Below are 14,832 nucleotides of genomic sequence, written 5' to 3'. Positions count from 1 at the left end.
TGCAAACATCTTTGCATCTTTGAGGAAGTATCTAATATGGAAACCAGAAGAAGTGGTTACGGACCAAACACTGAAATTATTTTTCAGTGACAAAGCTTGTTGTAACCTCTAATTTTTCTTTTGTTTCATCTAGAGTGTTGGATCTCAAACAAGAACGCTTGTTTGTGACAACTGAGCTCTTCACTGTTGAGGTAAGATAAAATGCAGTTTCAGTTCCTTTAGCAGTACTGATTTCCCTGCATTTCTTCTGTTTTCCTGTATTGCTATGTGTGGAATTTTGATGGAGTCCAACAGTGAATATAGTTCACAGAGGGCTTAGTGATTTTGAAAGTAGCATGATAATCAGCCGTCTCTTCTGCGTTACACATAATCCTGCCTCACCACTTAATAGGCATATAAATATTACCTGTTCTACCTGCTATTGCAACAGAGTCAGTGAAATACTCCAGCTGTTGACACTGCAAACCATCATGTGAATAATTTTGTGCAGGAAGTGATGAGCAAGCTTCAGCATCCATTCAGAACTGGACGAGTGAGCTGTGTAGGCTGCCTCTAATTATCCAAGATCAAATTGCCTTAAACCCATGTGGTAATATCCTTGCTCTAAAGGTATCCTCATTTTTAACTAGGGCCTCAGTTTTGTACCTTGTCCATAAACAGCACAGAGCAAAGTTGTCATTCTGATGCTGAGTGTTTGATACAACAGCAGTGAAGAAGTGTTACCAGCTAATGTCACCTCTTAAAGGATCATTTATTTCTTAGTATATCTCTTATTTCAACTGGTTTTGCAAAGGTGTGGTTTCCCTGATTTCATGCTACTATTGTCCAAACCTAATCCAACAGTTTGTGAAATTGCAGGTGGGTAGCGTTACGAAAGGGTCAGACTTGGGATCTTCAGTAAACTGACTCACAACTGGAATTCTTACAGCAAGACGAGTGAATAAGAAAGGATCATGCTACTGATCCATGTTTCTGTTCAAATATGAAGTAAAATCACTAAATTCCATAGCTGCAGGAGCTCCAGATTGACTCATGTTTTACAAATGAATTTTCCTGGATGCAAAAACCTGCTCAGCATTTTTGTTTGCAGAAATAAAGAACAGATTAGATTAAAGATTACTGTAGCCAAGGACTGCAGTGAGGTTCATGAACATCTTTCCAAGCTGCTGGTTAATAGTTCTTTGAAGTGTCTCGGACTAAGTTTACACCATTCTCAGTGTGCCGTGAGGAAGGTGCCAGCATACTCGTTTAGTTGCTTGAAGGTAGCATGACAATGAAATCACTTGACAAATGCTTCAGATTCATAAACAACTAATTTACCTCTAATAAACCTTTTTTTTTTTTTTTTTTTTTGCCTGAAAGATGGGTCCTACAAGCCCCATAACTCTTCTAGAGAGTTCTCAGTATAATTTTTATGAAATAAGGCTTGTAATCTTTATTCATGTTACTAAGTAAATTAAACTAAATCTACTCTCTTATTCTTTTGATTGACAATGTTAGAATATTTTTTCATTGCTATTGCAACCTTTGCAGTTGGATAATTTGATCAAAATCTGTAGCAAATAGTCTCTGAATTTAAAAATGTGTCATATACTTCTACCTACATTTTAAATGAACACAGTTTGTTTTCACTGACTAAACACTTCAGGAATCTGACACCACATTGCACTACGACAGGGTTAAAGGGAGGAATTTGTGTCTCTGAATTATTAAATTGGCTGTTGGACTAGCATGATGGCTTTTAACCAGTCTGTAAGGCACTACTGGATAACCAGATGTGAGCTACAAAGTAGCGATCTGGATTTATAGACCTCAGTGACTTTGCAGGTGCTTATATCCAGGTAGTGAATCATAAAACTTTTGCTGGAAAACTAGAACAACAGTAGTCAAAAGAGACAACATATCAAATTTATCTTTAAGCATTAAAATGAATTTGCTCAAAACCAAGATATAAAAACATGCATGTTTTCATAGTAAATTTAATTCATATGTGTAGGATGCTTGATTTTTTTTTCTTGTTGCAAAGCTGTTTAAGCACATACTCACATATAAGCAGACCTGCAGAGAACTTTAAATCATTTTACTCAGTGTAAATCACAGTACATCAAGTTAAGCATGCATATAAATCTGGATCAAGAAGTGGAGTTATTGTGTCTGCTGTATAGCTCTATTGATCTAGTGGTAGCCATAGCAAAGATACTACAGCTGTACCTGCTCCACTCTAACTTTATTACATGCTTTGACTGTGGATATAGGTTACGTGTTGAACAGAAGAGTGTAGTACACACAGTGGCTTATTTCAAATAGTAAATGAGTCCTGTCAAGATTGTCATCTTGGGATTTAATCAGGCTTTAATTGGAATTTAATCATCCCTATAGATTTACCCTTTCATTTCAAAGTGGCTGCTATTCCCTGCCCTTCAGGGAAACAGAGACTCCTTCTTCCTCTCTGGTGAAATGCCTGTTCATCCAGGCTGTGCTTGGAGCGCTCTGTGGAAAGATCCTTGCTGATAGCCTGATTTTCAGCAGTAGTGATGACTTTCTAAAAGAATGCTTTGTGTTCAAATTACTCTTTTGAAAAGATCACTTTTGGAATATTTCACTAGTGAAAATAGTTTTAAGAAGCAAGGGAAACAAATCTTTATTTCCTTGAATGGTTTATGGCTGCATTAGATTCAGCAGATGTTGAATCTAAGTGGTTTGTGCAGTGTGATCACCTTGTCCCATTTCTGGGAAAAATATGAGAGTTTCTTTCACATATTTCCTGTTCATACCTCTAGATTCTCTTTCCTTGTGGCTCATACTGGATTTCTGTCCTGCAGAGGACTGTGACTTAGTTCACTCTGGAAGGAACAGCAGCTTAGGAGACATCTGTCTTACCTCCACATGAGCAGTTACAAAATGGGCAGATAAGGAATTGGGCTTGGAGCACCTTGGAAGAGACCAATGGTCCAAACAGCCTCATTGTGTTCCTTCTCCCTCCCACTGTGCAACCAAGTATTAATTCCTAGGCCAATTGCAGCTTGCTTTGTGTGTGGAATTTCCTGGCCCACCTTGTGCCACGTCATCCCTACTTCCATGTAGCATCTGCTCCCCTTGGGCCAGGAGTCTTTAAATTGTTCTGGTGTGTTCTGGTCAACCTGAGTGAACCCTTGGGGCCAACATGCATTTTGAGAAGACCCGAGGAGATTATCTAGTTGCCAGCATATTCCATGTTACTGAGGAACACGCAGCTCTCCGGCCACACGAGGGATGCGGTCACTTCAAAAGCATTTCCTGCATGACCTTGGGCAAGCCGCTGCTTCCCTGCTGCAGCTTCCCCTCTGTAAACTGGAGACATTTGGAGCGTGAGCGCAAATAATTCTTTCTTTCTTCTTCTTTTTTTTTCCTCTGAGAGAGGAAATGAATTCAATACTCCACAAGTACTTTTCTGCAATAGCATCCCATACCAGACCAGCATGGAATACTACACCTCAAATAAGAAAGTGTCTGGAGAGGCCGTGATTTGGCCTGTTTGATTTTTATCTTAATTGTGCAATGCTGTGATAGCACTCTTGTGCCCGTGCTCACCGACAGGGATACGAGGGCTTGCCAAGAGAGAAGGGCTGCGTTGCACAACGAAGCAGCAGCCGTGGTGGCTCTGAGCTCCCGCGCGAGCGGCGGTGGCACCAACCCCGTGGGCTTTGGGCAGCCGGTCCCTGCGCCGCGGCCGCCCGGGCTGCGCTCGCACCCTCTCTCGTGTGCATTAACCTGCAGTGTGTGCTTGCTGAGAACTGGGAAAAACACTGTGTTGGATCTTCTTAATAGGAAGCCTTGCCTCATATTTGGAATTGAAACTGATGTATAAACAAAGATGGACTCTCATGTAAATATATAATATAGTATATTTAAATTAAAAAAGCCAAGTTGTCTTTTCTAACTCCATCGATGTGCCTGTAAACAAACCTATATTTTTGTATCACAAATATTCAGTTTTTTTAATCCCTGCAGATCAACAGTTTAGAAAAGGAGTATGAATATGGTATCTAGGATTAAAGAAGTGGGATGCAAACATTCGGTGAATTAGACAGGAATAAATGGGGCATAAGGAATAGCACTATTCCTTGTTAGTATCCATCTTTACCCAGAGCATGGATGAGCACAGAAGACTGTAAATCTTTTGACTGAACAGAGCCACTTCACTCTGTTCTCTAGCACTGACTTTTCAGGTTCACCTAATGGTTTTTCTGCACAGGCAGCCTACAACAAGGCAGGAGGCAACAGGGAGCTGAGAAACACACAGATTGGATTTTGACTATCTAGAGAAGTATGATTTAAAAGGCAAAATGCCCAAATGAGAGACTTTCAGATAAAAAGGAGCTGAGCTGTCCATTCTGTTAGCCAAATGACGCAGCACAGAACATATTAAATCTCCCTTATTTGTGCAGATACCAACTTTCCTCTCTTTGAAATGGAACTAATTAATGCCTATGAATAATTTAATTTAGACATATCCAGATTATGTTCGTGTTGCACAGTAATTGCTTTCATTTAATCTTTTCCATAATCATTTTCTTTTAGTCTTTGTCCTTCTCCTTTAATTATTTCTAGTTATTTTTTCCAGTTATTAAATAGAATCCATGAGACAAATATTCAGCAAAGACACTTTTGTCTTCCATTATTTGTAGGCCTGCTATAAAAAACAGGCTAGCTAACCCCCAAGGCTAGATTCGGTGTTTGGATTACTTGCCACAATAAAAGATCCATCTGGCTGATTATTGTAACAGTGCTATCGAGGCGTATCATTTTTATTTTGTTTTTTTCACTCCAGCAAGGATAAGATCTAGAAGCAAAGAAGTGCATAGAAATATACTGTTCATTGACACATGGCAAAGACAGACCTGTAGTGCAAGCAGGGTCCTGAAGCTGGTGAGAGCCCTGTTCAATCAGAAGGCCTGTGTCTAGTGCTAGTATTGAGGGCTTATGATTGTGAACGAAATCTAAAGCTGTACTTGCCCCCTTGCATTCTCTCTGGGTTCGCATGTCCTCAGTTACTTAAGAATGTTTCTTACATCAGGCAATAAGTTTTGCCACTGCCTCCTAAACAAGGCCAACTTGGAGGAGTTGCTCTTAGCTGGTCAGCGGGTATGTAACCCGGGAAGTACCTGTTGTCACCTGCCTGAGAATATGGGGATTCTCCTGATGACACCCAGGTAAATCATATTTCTGGGTGAAGTGAAGAAGAAGGAGGAAGCCTATGAAGAGATACAAAGCTACAGTGGAAATTGTCTTCATCTGAGCAGGAAAGCAAATTCCCACACTTGCTTTACCTGACTTTTGGATCTGTGCAGCTATTGCAAAATGCAGGCTTGTTATCTCTTTGCTCCACTTGTGAGTAAACTCTCTCTCTTACATTACCTAGCCAATGTAAAAGATCAGGTCGATTTTAAGAGTTGTTTGCTGTTGTTGCCATTTCATTTAGGCTACACTACAACACACTGAGGGCCAGTATTGCATTTGTGTCAGACGTTCCTCATGCACAGAACAAAAAGGCAGGGTTCGTCCAAAATGCTTACGCGCTCTCTGACTTCAATCAGCAGCAGAAGGAAAAGGGCAGCGAGGAGGACAGTTCCCTCCGTCAGTCAAAATTCCTTCCTGTGCTTGCTCCCAGGGCAGGGCAACCCGCTGCCAAATATTCAAAGCTGAACCTAGCAAGTTCAAACTAGTCCCAAGTGCAACAACTGATTTGCTCAGGACAAAACAGATGTGATTGCTGCAGAGGGGAGGAAAAAGTGTTTTGTGGGTGTTTTTTTAGTCGCAAACTCTGTGAAAGATGAATATGTACTCATAAAAAAATGGCTGAAATGCTTTGAGGATTTGGTGCGAACTGGAGACAGGGTCATGGGTGCTTTGGTGCCTTTAGATACCTTTCCCTGTCATGGTGTTCCCCCCTCTTCCCTCAGTATTAACTCCTCCTTCTATGACTGTCTCTTTCTCCTGACAAAGTCCAGCTTTTTCAGCGGAGCAAGAAATTGGCGTCTAATGTGTTCCAGAGATTGTAAAAGGAATAGAACAGTGTTGTGAATAAGACACAAAGTTACAAAAACAGACCAGAAATGTAGCTTATTTCATGATGAATATTTAAGAAGTTTTATTTAATTAGAATGAGCTCATAGTTTTTTTAGAATAACTTGGAGTTGGTATTTCATCCTCTTATTCAATAGTTTGGTTAAAGGTTTGTTGTCGTTTAAAGCCCATTCCAGGAAACATGAATTCACAAAATTCTGATTTAGGAATGTGCTCATAAACAAAATTGAGGTAAGGCTCTATTTTTTTATTTCTGCCTTGTTTTCCTTGGGGGATACAGTTCTGATAAGAGCATTATATGTAACATCTGTTTCTAGCAATCCACCTTAAAGTTATCAAGACTAGTTTTTCCTCTCTGTTCTCTGTAGATATGTTGTTGCAATAAATTCCCTGCTGATGCACCCTGACTCATCCTGGATCCCTTCCTCCCTAGATTTCCATGCTTTTGTGAGGCTTTTTTTCCACGTGGCGCTTTCAACATCAGTGATAGTTCCAGCAGGAGCAGAGAGGGCACAAGTGGCCTAAATTTTTGAACTATAATTTCCATTGTGCACCGTGCACTGGTGCCTCACCTTTGGCAGACTTTGACTATATTTATTTCACATCAAAAAGGAGCCCAGATTTTAGAATGATGCAATAAAGATGTGAGTATATAGAAAAGATATATCAAAGAAGAATTGAAAAAATTTGCATTGATGTTATCAGTCTTCTGATAAGTAAAGGCTAAAAAAGAAAACTGTCCAGTTCAGGTTTGCCTAGGTTTAATCTGGTTTAGCGACAACTCTAACAGAGCAGTAGAACTGATGCAATAAGCAAACACAACCAAAAGAAACAAACCAACCAAACAAAAAGAAAACAGGTGAAAGTTGTGTAAGTGCTTGAAGCCAGCCAGAATACTGCAGGGATAATGCAGCAGTGTGGAACAGGTCCATGGGTGAGGAATTTAGAAAGAAGGACAAGAGGATGGAGATGCTGGCACACAGGCTGCCCAGGAGCAGGGAAATCTGGTGAGGCAGGTGTCTAAGTTGGGTGCAAGAGCAGCAGCGAAGGGCACATTTCCCCAGGAACAGAAAAGAGAAGCTGCCAACGGGTCACTTCAGGGGCCTGTTAGGGACAGCAGGAAGCTCTTTCCCAGGAGCCCGGAGAGCATCAGCCCTGGAGCTGGAGCCCTGGGGCATCTCCTCCGAGCTTGGAAGGCCCTGGCGTGGGGCTGTTGCAAGGCCTGCAGCTCTCACGGAAGGGCTGGACAGCCCCAGGCTTCCTGTGCCAGCAGTCTTACCTGTGGAGACAGGGAGCGCAAGGTCCAGAGCTTTTATGCTGCCTGGTCGTTTTGCTTTTAAGACTGTATTTTAGGATTTAGTTGGAAATACCTTTATCTGAGAAGGCTGCCATGTCTTGAAGAGTGTTCCTAATTCTTTTCCCAGGTCACCTGCACTGTAGAGACTAGAGACAAAATCCACACGGCTCAGCTGAGGACGGCGCTCCTGGAACGCTACCCGGCAGCCAAGTGGGCTGAACGGTGACGGCAAAGCCCCGAGGAAAGCGCCGAGGCGCCTCGACGAGCGTCGCACAGAGCACTAGCCTGGAGGCACTCGGAACAAACGTCATCTTCCAAAACCAAAAAGTTAGCAAATAGTTTCAGGGTATTTATTTCCTGTCCAAAATGTAGCGAGTGTCCTTGGGAATAAAGTTAAACTCCAAACTTTAGCTTAGCAAAGCAAAATTTTATAGTCTCTGCTGGAGATGGAGTTCAGCAACGCATCATCAGCTGCTATTTGGATTGTGACTAGTATGCAGAATCTAACAGCATTCAAACAATAGGGACAAGTTATTTTTCTTTATATCTGAATATACACCTCTCAAAGGTCTTTTGATTTTGATGGTCTGCGTTCAGGCAATTAATGCAGCTTCTTCTGATGGATTTTGCCATATTATTAGTATAATGGTTTTAAATTCCCAAGCCAGAAGCAGCTTTTCATTTGCTGAATTTGCTTCGGGGCACAAGGGCTGTCCGTGTGTGTGTGAGTGAGTAAACGCACACATTTCTGTTTGCATACGATCTTTAATCTGATGAGGAAAAATATTAATAAAAAAGACAACATAAAAAAAAAGCACTTGGAAATTAAAGCCAACACTGCATTGTTTTTCGAAGGGAAAACTGATCCTATTTATAAAGGATGATTCTAAAAGATGTTGCATCTATAAAAACCATGTTCTGAATGTAATTAGATCTCATATGCAGAACACAAATGCAATTCTTGCCCCTACTTTTGCACACTCAGCATAACAAGCAACATATCAAATGGCTATATTCCTTTATAAAAAGGGATGTGATTTCTGTGATCATCTTAGTCTGCCTAAAACAGATTATATTCATCTCACTGGACAGATTAAGTGCAATGTTAAGAGTGAAACACATTGAAAGACCACATGTTAATAAGCAAAGACAGCTCCTGAAGAAGAGGAAGCCTGAGTCTTAGGCAAGTGGCTAATGCCATTAAGAAGGAACACTTTGACCTGAATACCGTTTCCATCGCTAGAGACAGAGACCTACTAATAAGGTAATGGAGTGGGGTGGCAAGAGATGGAAGAGAGACTCTGGCCCACTTCTAAGTGTACGTAGCTCTGACAGCTTTCCAGCTGGGCAAAATTCAACTTATGAGCCACTGCAGGTAAAGCCAGTATAAACCATTGCACTTAAGCAGGATTGCCCCGAATTTTGGTTTAAGTGTTTTAATAAGAGGTCCTAATCCTGTCTCTAGAATATCAGGTTGATAACTGAACACATAAAATACGTGTGTATTTAACAGCGCGCTAACAAGGCCCAGTTCTAAAGCCTATAAAGTCAGAGGAAGTGTTTCCTCAGGCTGTGTGAGAACAAATCATTTGAGGTCCCACATGCAGAGCTAGGTGAGCTGCTGTTTAGTGTCTATAAAATCGAACTTTTGTTACAGCTTTTGGTGAGAAAGATGCTGCAAGGCCATAATGGTTCTCTGTTGCTTTCATATTAAATAAAGGGAGCTGCCATTTTTGGTTCCCCTCAGTAGTTAGGAGTATCCATGCTAATATGTTTCTTCTTGTGGTTTCACAGTGTAAGATTTCTGTCTCTAGAGCACGCTCCAAAAATCACAGGTGGAAGAGCAGAGGCTCTTAAGGAGGGGAGAGAGGTACAATTTTCTTGGCCCCCTCGTGATTTTAGTCCAGTTGTAGGCTAGAAAAAGCATCATTTGAAGCGTTACAACAAACCTAATGAGAGGATCCTGGCAGTCTACGAGTGAGCTGCACATCTTACGTGTATCTTAACTATATGCTATCTGCTATATAGAGAGATATAGATATATAAAAACAGGTTCTTTGTTCCTTCTTAGGGTGGCTTATGAAGGAGCTGGAGAGGAGAAGAGGCTCTCACAAATCAGGGAAATGATAGAAATTCACAGGTTTGGTACCTTTGTGAAAGGACTGTGTTATCTGCACATTAAACTTGCAATTTTTGATGCCCCAGAGGTTAGAGTCCCTCCTTTTTTGACGGCCAGAATGATCACCAGGGCTTGGCATCAAAATATTTCCTATCAATACCATCCTGTCAGGTGCAACTCTTTTTTTTCATCATCAGGAGAGTTTAAAAAATGTATATAGAAATATATGATTAAAGAAAACATGATGTGTAACTGTTACTTCCACTGAAGCAGTGACCAACCACTTCACCAAAGGGCAGAATTTGGGAAGTAAATACACAAGCAAGAGCCTAATTACCATCTTTGTTGCCCAAACTCTTGGGGAATTCAGAGGTTGTTGCAGGTATCCAGGTGAGAAGAAAATCAGGTTTTATAGCCACGGTTCTCACTAGTGGCCAATGGCTTCTCTGTCTGAATGTTTTATTTACCATTCTGCGTTATTCTGGACTCCATTTGTGCACACACTTACACTAATAACAAAAACTTCATTTCTAATTAGCAGGAACTGCATTTAGCTGCTCTTCATAAAACCAGAGCAAAAGGGGCAGCAGATAAAACAATCAAAAATAAAGGCCAAAATAGAAACAAACAAAAAAATAAATCACTGCCTGGGTTTGAAAATTTGTTTTAAAACAAAATGGAAAGAAATCTCAATGTTATTTAATGTGTCACACGTGATGTGCAGTTTGGTTACATCTTGTTGTATTAGATGTAAACATAAATGGTAGAACATTTTTCATAAGTGCCCTGTATGTTAATACACTGATAACAGAGTTAATTTCAATTCTATATTGCTTTTACATAAGTCCATTGGCTTTTAAAGCTAACATGGAAAAACTTCCAAGAGAAGAAAGATTCCAAATGTTTAAATGAATGTGTGGAATGAATATGGAAATACCTGTACTACCAACATTTTTGTGTCATGAAATTTAACAGGACTATAGTAGTTCAAAGGTTTAGTCATGTATTGTAAAATGTCTTATTTAAATAAGTATTTTTGTATAGATGTTCTTATGTACTCTGAAAAAAATGTAACTCTGATAATTTTATAACACAAATCTTTAAGCTGTGAAATCAGGAAAAAAAAATCATATCTGAGAGTTGTATTTACTTTCCCAGAAAAAATAATTAAAGTAACACTATGGCACCTCAGCAGTGGAAGATTTGTCATCCTGTAATATGGTACTGGAAGCATTAAAATTCAAAGTTAGGGTTTTTTTTCCTTTCTTTGTCACCGATCCTGATGGGGAGTCCCTGCCTTGGTGCAAGCCTGGCTGTGGGCTGCCGCTGGGGCAGGTGGACACCTCGTCTTTGTGCCCGGCGTCCAACTCTAAGCACTCGGCCCTGGACAGGACAGTGAGCTTTGCACTTTGTTTATATTACAAACCTTTTGTTTTTATACGCTCCCAACTTTGCATCGCATCCCACCGGAGCAGGAGTTTTGCTGAATTTCTTGACTGCCTGGAATAATGAATTTTGAATTGGTCAAGGGCACAAGATATATTGTAAGTAAGACTGCAGCAAAAGTAAGTGTGCTTGGAAAAAAAATCTAACATGCATATCTTAAACTAATTAATTATTGAGCCACATGACAGGGTCCCTGAACCCCTGTATCCTCTCTCTTTGGGGAAAGGGAGAGCAGAGGAGGCCTTTATGAAGCGGAGTGAGACCAAATGCAGCTGAGTGCATTGACAGGGGGACGTGAGGGGCCTGCCCAGGCTGCTGATGCTGGGCAGCTGAGGGGGCTCAGCTGGGCTGCTGGTGCTTGGAAGCTCCTCTAAGCAGGTACTTGGCTTTGTTTCCTTTCCCATGGGCGAGTTTTTAAATTTCCAAGTTTCTGAAATGTGCTTGCTTTTGTAACAAGCTCTCTGGGTTTTAGCTTGCCTGGTCTTGAAGCCAGGTAAACAGGTTTGTGCTTTAAAGAGGCACCTGTTTTGTCTCGGAGAGAAGAGTGTGGCAGAAATCCTGTGGTGAATGGCAGGACTCCCTCCCTGTGCTCCTCTGCCCGTCCTGTTTGCCATAGTGCCTGTGCTGCAGCGGTGCGCGGCGTTGCGGGGGCTCCATAAGGGCTGTGCGTCAGGGCAGCCAGGGTGCAGCTTGTGGAGGGCAATAGCTGGAGGGCAATAGCAGAGCCGTCTCTGGCTTCCTGTCCCTCAACAACGTGTGGCAGACCCTGGAGCTGTTGGTGCCGGCGGTGCGCGCGGCGCCCCGTATGAGGAAACACCCTGCTGACCGGGGGAGCTGACTGCGTAGGCCGCTGACCATAAGGTGAAGGGTCTAGTGAAGCTCTCAAATGAGCCAAGTCATTAGAACCTTGCAGAAAGCCTCTATTTTATATGTGGAGATCATGTGCTGGGAGGTGGGGGAATAAAAATACGCAGGGTTGTATTTGAGAAGGAAAAAAGACGAGTATTTTTCTTTTCTTTTCTTTTAAATGCATAGACTTGTATATATTTAAATGAGAGGGATGACATAATTAATGAGTGCTCATGTACAACAGTGTTGTAACTAAAAATAAGAGCAGATACAATGTCACATTTGATTAAAGATGAGAGTAAGTATAGAGGGAATACGTAACTTCAACTTTCTAATTTGTGAAAATATTACCATGTTAGTTGTCTTTATCTTATTCCTTACTAATTACCTGGATGCCCCAAAGTCAGTGAGCTAATAACTCTCTCCAGAGCCCCATTCCTCCAAAACTTTCCATAGTCCTGCACTTTCTGCTACCCCTGCAAATGCTCGGGTGTTCCCAAAGGCTGGTGCAGCTGATTCCTGATGAGTTTAGAGAAGTCTAGGTCAGACCTGCAGAGCTGCAAACTGAGACAACACATCATGATCCTGAGGGTTTTTTCCGTTATTCTCTTTGGGGGGGAAACACCATGAGCTACAGCCCTGAAGGCTCTAGACCAGCTCTTGGGGACACACAGGAGGTATCACATCACTCGTGTCCAGGACCAGCAGGGCCTCTGCACTGCCCTCCCGTCCCCAGCCTGGGCTCTGCTTCCTGCCCTGCCTCTCAGCTGCAGAGTTGGGTTTGGCCATGGTTCTTACCAAGCCCGTTTGTACAGAGCTCATTCGCGTATCTGCGGAAGGGCTTTGCCCGCCCTTCCATGTGCTCTTGCACGGTGTGGTTTGATAGTGAAAATGATCCTAATGATCCTTTGGATGTGAGGGAGAGAATGTTTGGCTGCAGTTCAAAGAATTCCTCTACGCAGTTAAGTGTAATACTCCACTGTTGCTATTAGGATAGCCCACAGAAACACTTCCCCCAGTGTAATTAGATCTGCTTCCAAAGAGCCTTTTACTGACCATGGGAGTCTTTTTATGGACTTAATGAGCTTGTGAGCTGGATCCATGCTTCTGTGGCTTGCAGCTTGTTGTGAATTTGTAGTGTTTTGGTGGTTGGTTTGTTTATAAGTTCTGGTATGCTCATCCTGCTCGCGTGTTAAGGACACTGCAGAAATTCAGAAATGGCATCTCACTGCCATCAATCTGCCAATGATTTGGGACCTTGTCACTGCATGTGCTTTTGCCTCCCCCGGTCTCCAAGGCTCCTTGGCATTTTGGAAGTGAGCTAGTATTGCTTATCCTGCGCTGCACTGCGTGCAAGTCAGGGCTCTCCTGAGCTTTGTAAATACCAAAGCGTGGGCATCGCTGCTGCTCATAGCTTGGGGACAGAGGCTGGGATTAGATACTTGCAAAATGTAATTACAGCTGGAAAAAGTGACTGCTGCCAAGCACGCGCAGCGAGGGTAGCTGCTTGCGGGCAGATGGGAGCAGGTAGCTGCGCCTCTTGCAGCCAGGGAGGCTGTGCCCGGCTCCAGACAAAGCACAGAGAGGACAGGGTGGCTTGAAGCCAAGGAACCGGCAGAGAGGCTGCCAAAACACTTGCCTGGGCCACTGTCCTCCTCAAACTTGTTTTTAGGTTAGAAGTGTTTTATTACTTATTTTTGATTAAATTCACTAGAGCTCCTCTTGATATGCATGACATTATGCCCCTATATATTTTGGCACAAAGGAAAATTCTGAGGGTTGTGTATGTTTTGCAATGAAACAATGAGATATTGAGATAACTACTGTGTAGAAATACTAGGCTTCTATGGGACTTGTTTTGGAAAGTGCAAAGACAGTTGATCAAAGTCTGGGTACTCGGTTTGTAAAGAAAAGTGATCAGGAAAAGTATTTTGTACAGACACTTGTATCCAGGGTAAGTAAAGGGGGGGAAAAAAAAAATTTTTTTTTTGAACCTTTATTCTTCAAGGATCAACAGGATAAAGTTACACAATAAAACACAGCCCAGGCTCTTGACACAGCTGTGGATTTCTAGCCACTAAACCTGGCTTTCCATTTCTCTAGATGATGTTAATTTTACCAGACGACCATTTTTAAAATAAACCCAGATCCTTCAGTTCCCTACGCTTCTAATACTTCTTTTTTTTTTGCTTCTCAGTTGGTATCTGTACTCAAAGGAGTCGTCTTCAGCAGCAGCATTATCTGTAGGTGCTCCACAAGATGCATCTACTTGTTACTTCCTCACTGGGTTTTTTTTGCCAGGGTACAACTCCCTTTTCCTGGCCTCTCTTCCAGAACAGTAGCACCACAAGTGATGAGGTAAAACTCCCCACAGCATAATATTTTAAATAACCATTACTCTTTAAAAGTGCTAAAACAAGATAGGCTGTTTTTCAAATATTTAAAATATAACAGAATAGACTCACTACACACATAGAAGAACATTAAAGGCTACTGAAGATTTCAGTACATCATCTGTCTAGCAGTGGTGCACACTTACTCAATACATCTGCTTTTCATCCATAAATGTTCACCTGTGTTCTGGAATGTTAACTTTTTTTTTCCCCTTCCCTTGACAAATAAGCTTGTTCATAAAAGCTGCCCTCAGAGTTACAGGATTACTACATTAGGCTATACTAAGTCAAGGATTAAGACCTTCATTCAGAAAAAAAGATGGTCATGCTGCATAAAGCTTAAGGCACATGTATAAACCAAGCTGAAGTGCTTTATGTATCTTGACTCACCCCTGCACCTCAACCTGAGGTGAGACTTGGTCATTTTTAATGTGCCTGCAGCAGTAAAGTAGTCTGACCTCGGGGGGGGGGGGGGGGGGGGGACAAAAACAGGTTAACAAAGATAAAGCTCTAAGCACAAAAGCATGTGATGTTATTAAAAGTTCCTGTAAAGAAAATGTAGGAAAAGGAAATTCTACCACAAAAATAGCCTTGTGGCTGTAAATAACTTCTGCTGTTATGAAAGAAAATTCTTCCACGCTAAAAAAAGGCAACTTAGCAAC

At 41.8% G+C, this 14,832-nt stretch overlaps 1 protein-coding gene across 2 annotated transcripts in view; it reads left to right on the top strand.

Annotated features, from left to right (window-relative positions):
• LOC104574491 (uncharacterized) overlaps positions 1 to 7,589 on the top strand; it is a 105,205-nt gene extending 97,616 nt beyond the window's left edge. For both annotated transcript variants that reach the window (XM_088526385.1, XM_088526386.1), the window contains 2 exons: positions 134 to 191; positions 7,491 to 7,589. In XM_088526385.1, coding sequence (XP_088382511.1) covers positions 134 to 191; positions 7,491 to 7,589 — 157 coding nt within the window. The remainder of the gene's footprint in view (positions 1 to 133; positions 192 to 7,490) is intronic.
• Positions 7,590 to 14,832: the final 7,243 nt, after the last annotated feature.

The sequence above is a fragment of the Tinamus guttatus genome, unplaced genomic scaffold (assembly GCF_059628265.1).
Source record: "Tinamus guttatus ecotype Peru unplaced genomic scaffold, ASM5962826v1 Tinamus_guttatus_pri_ptg000246l, whole genome shotgun sequence".
Lineage (NCBI taxonomy): Eukaryota > Metazoa > Chordata > Aves > Tinamiformes > Tinamidae > Tinamus > Tinamus guttatus.
This window is presented reverse-complemented; position numbering and strand designations above follow the sequence as displayed.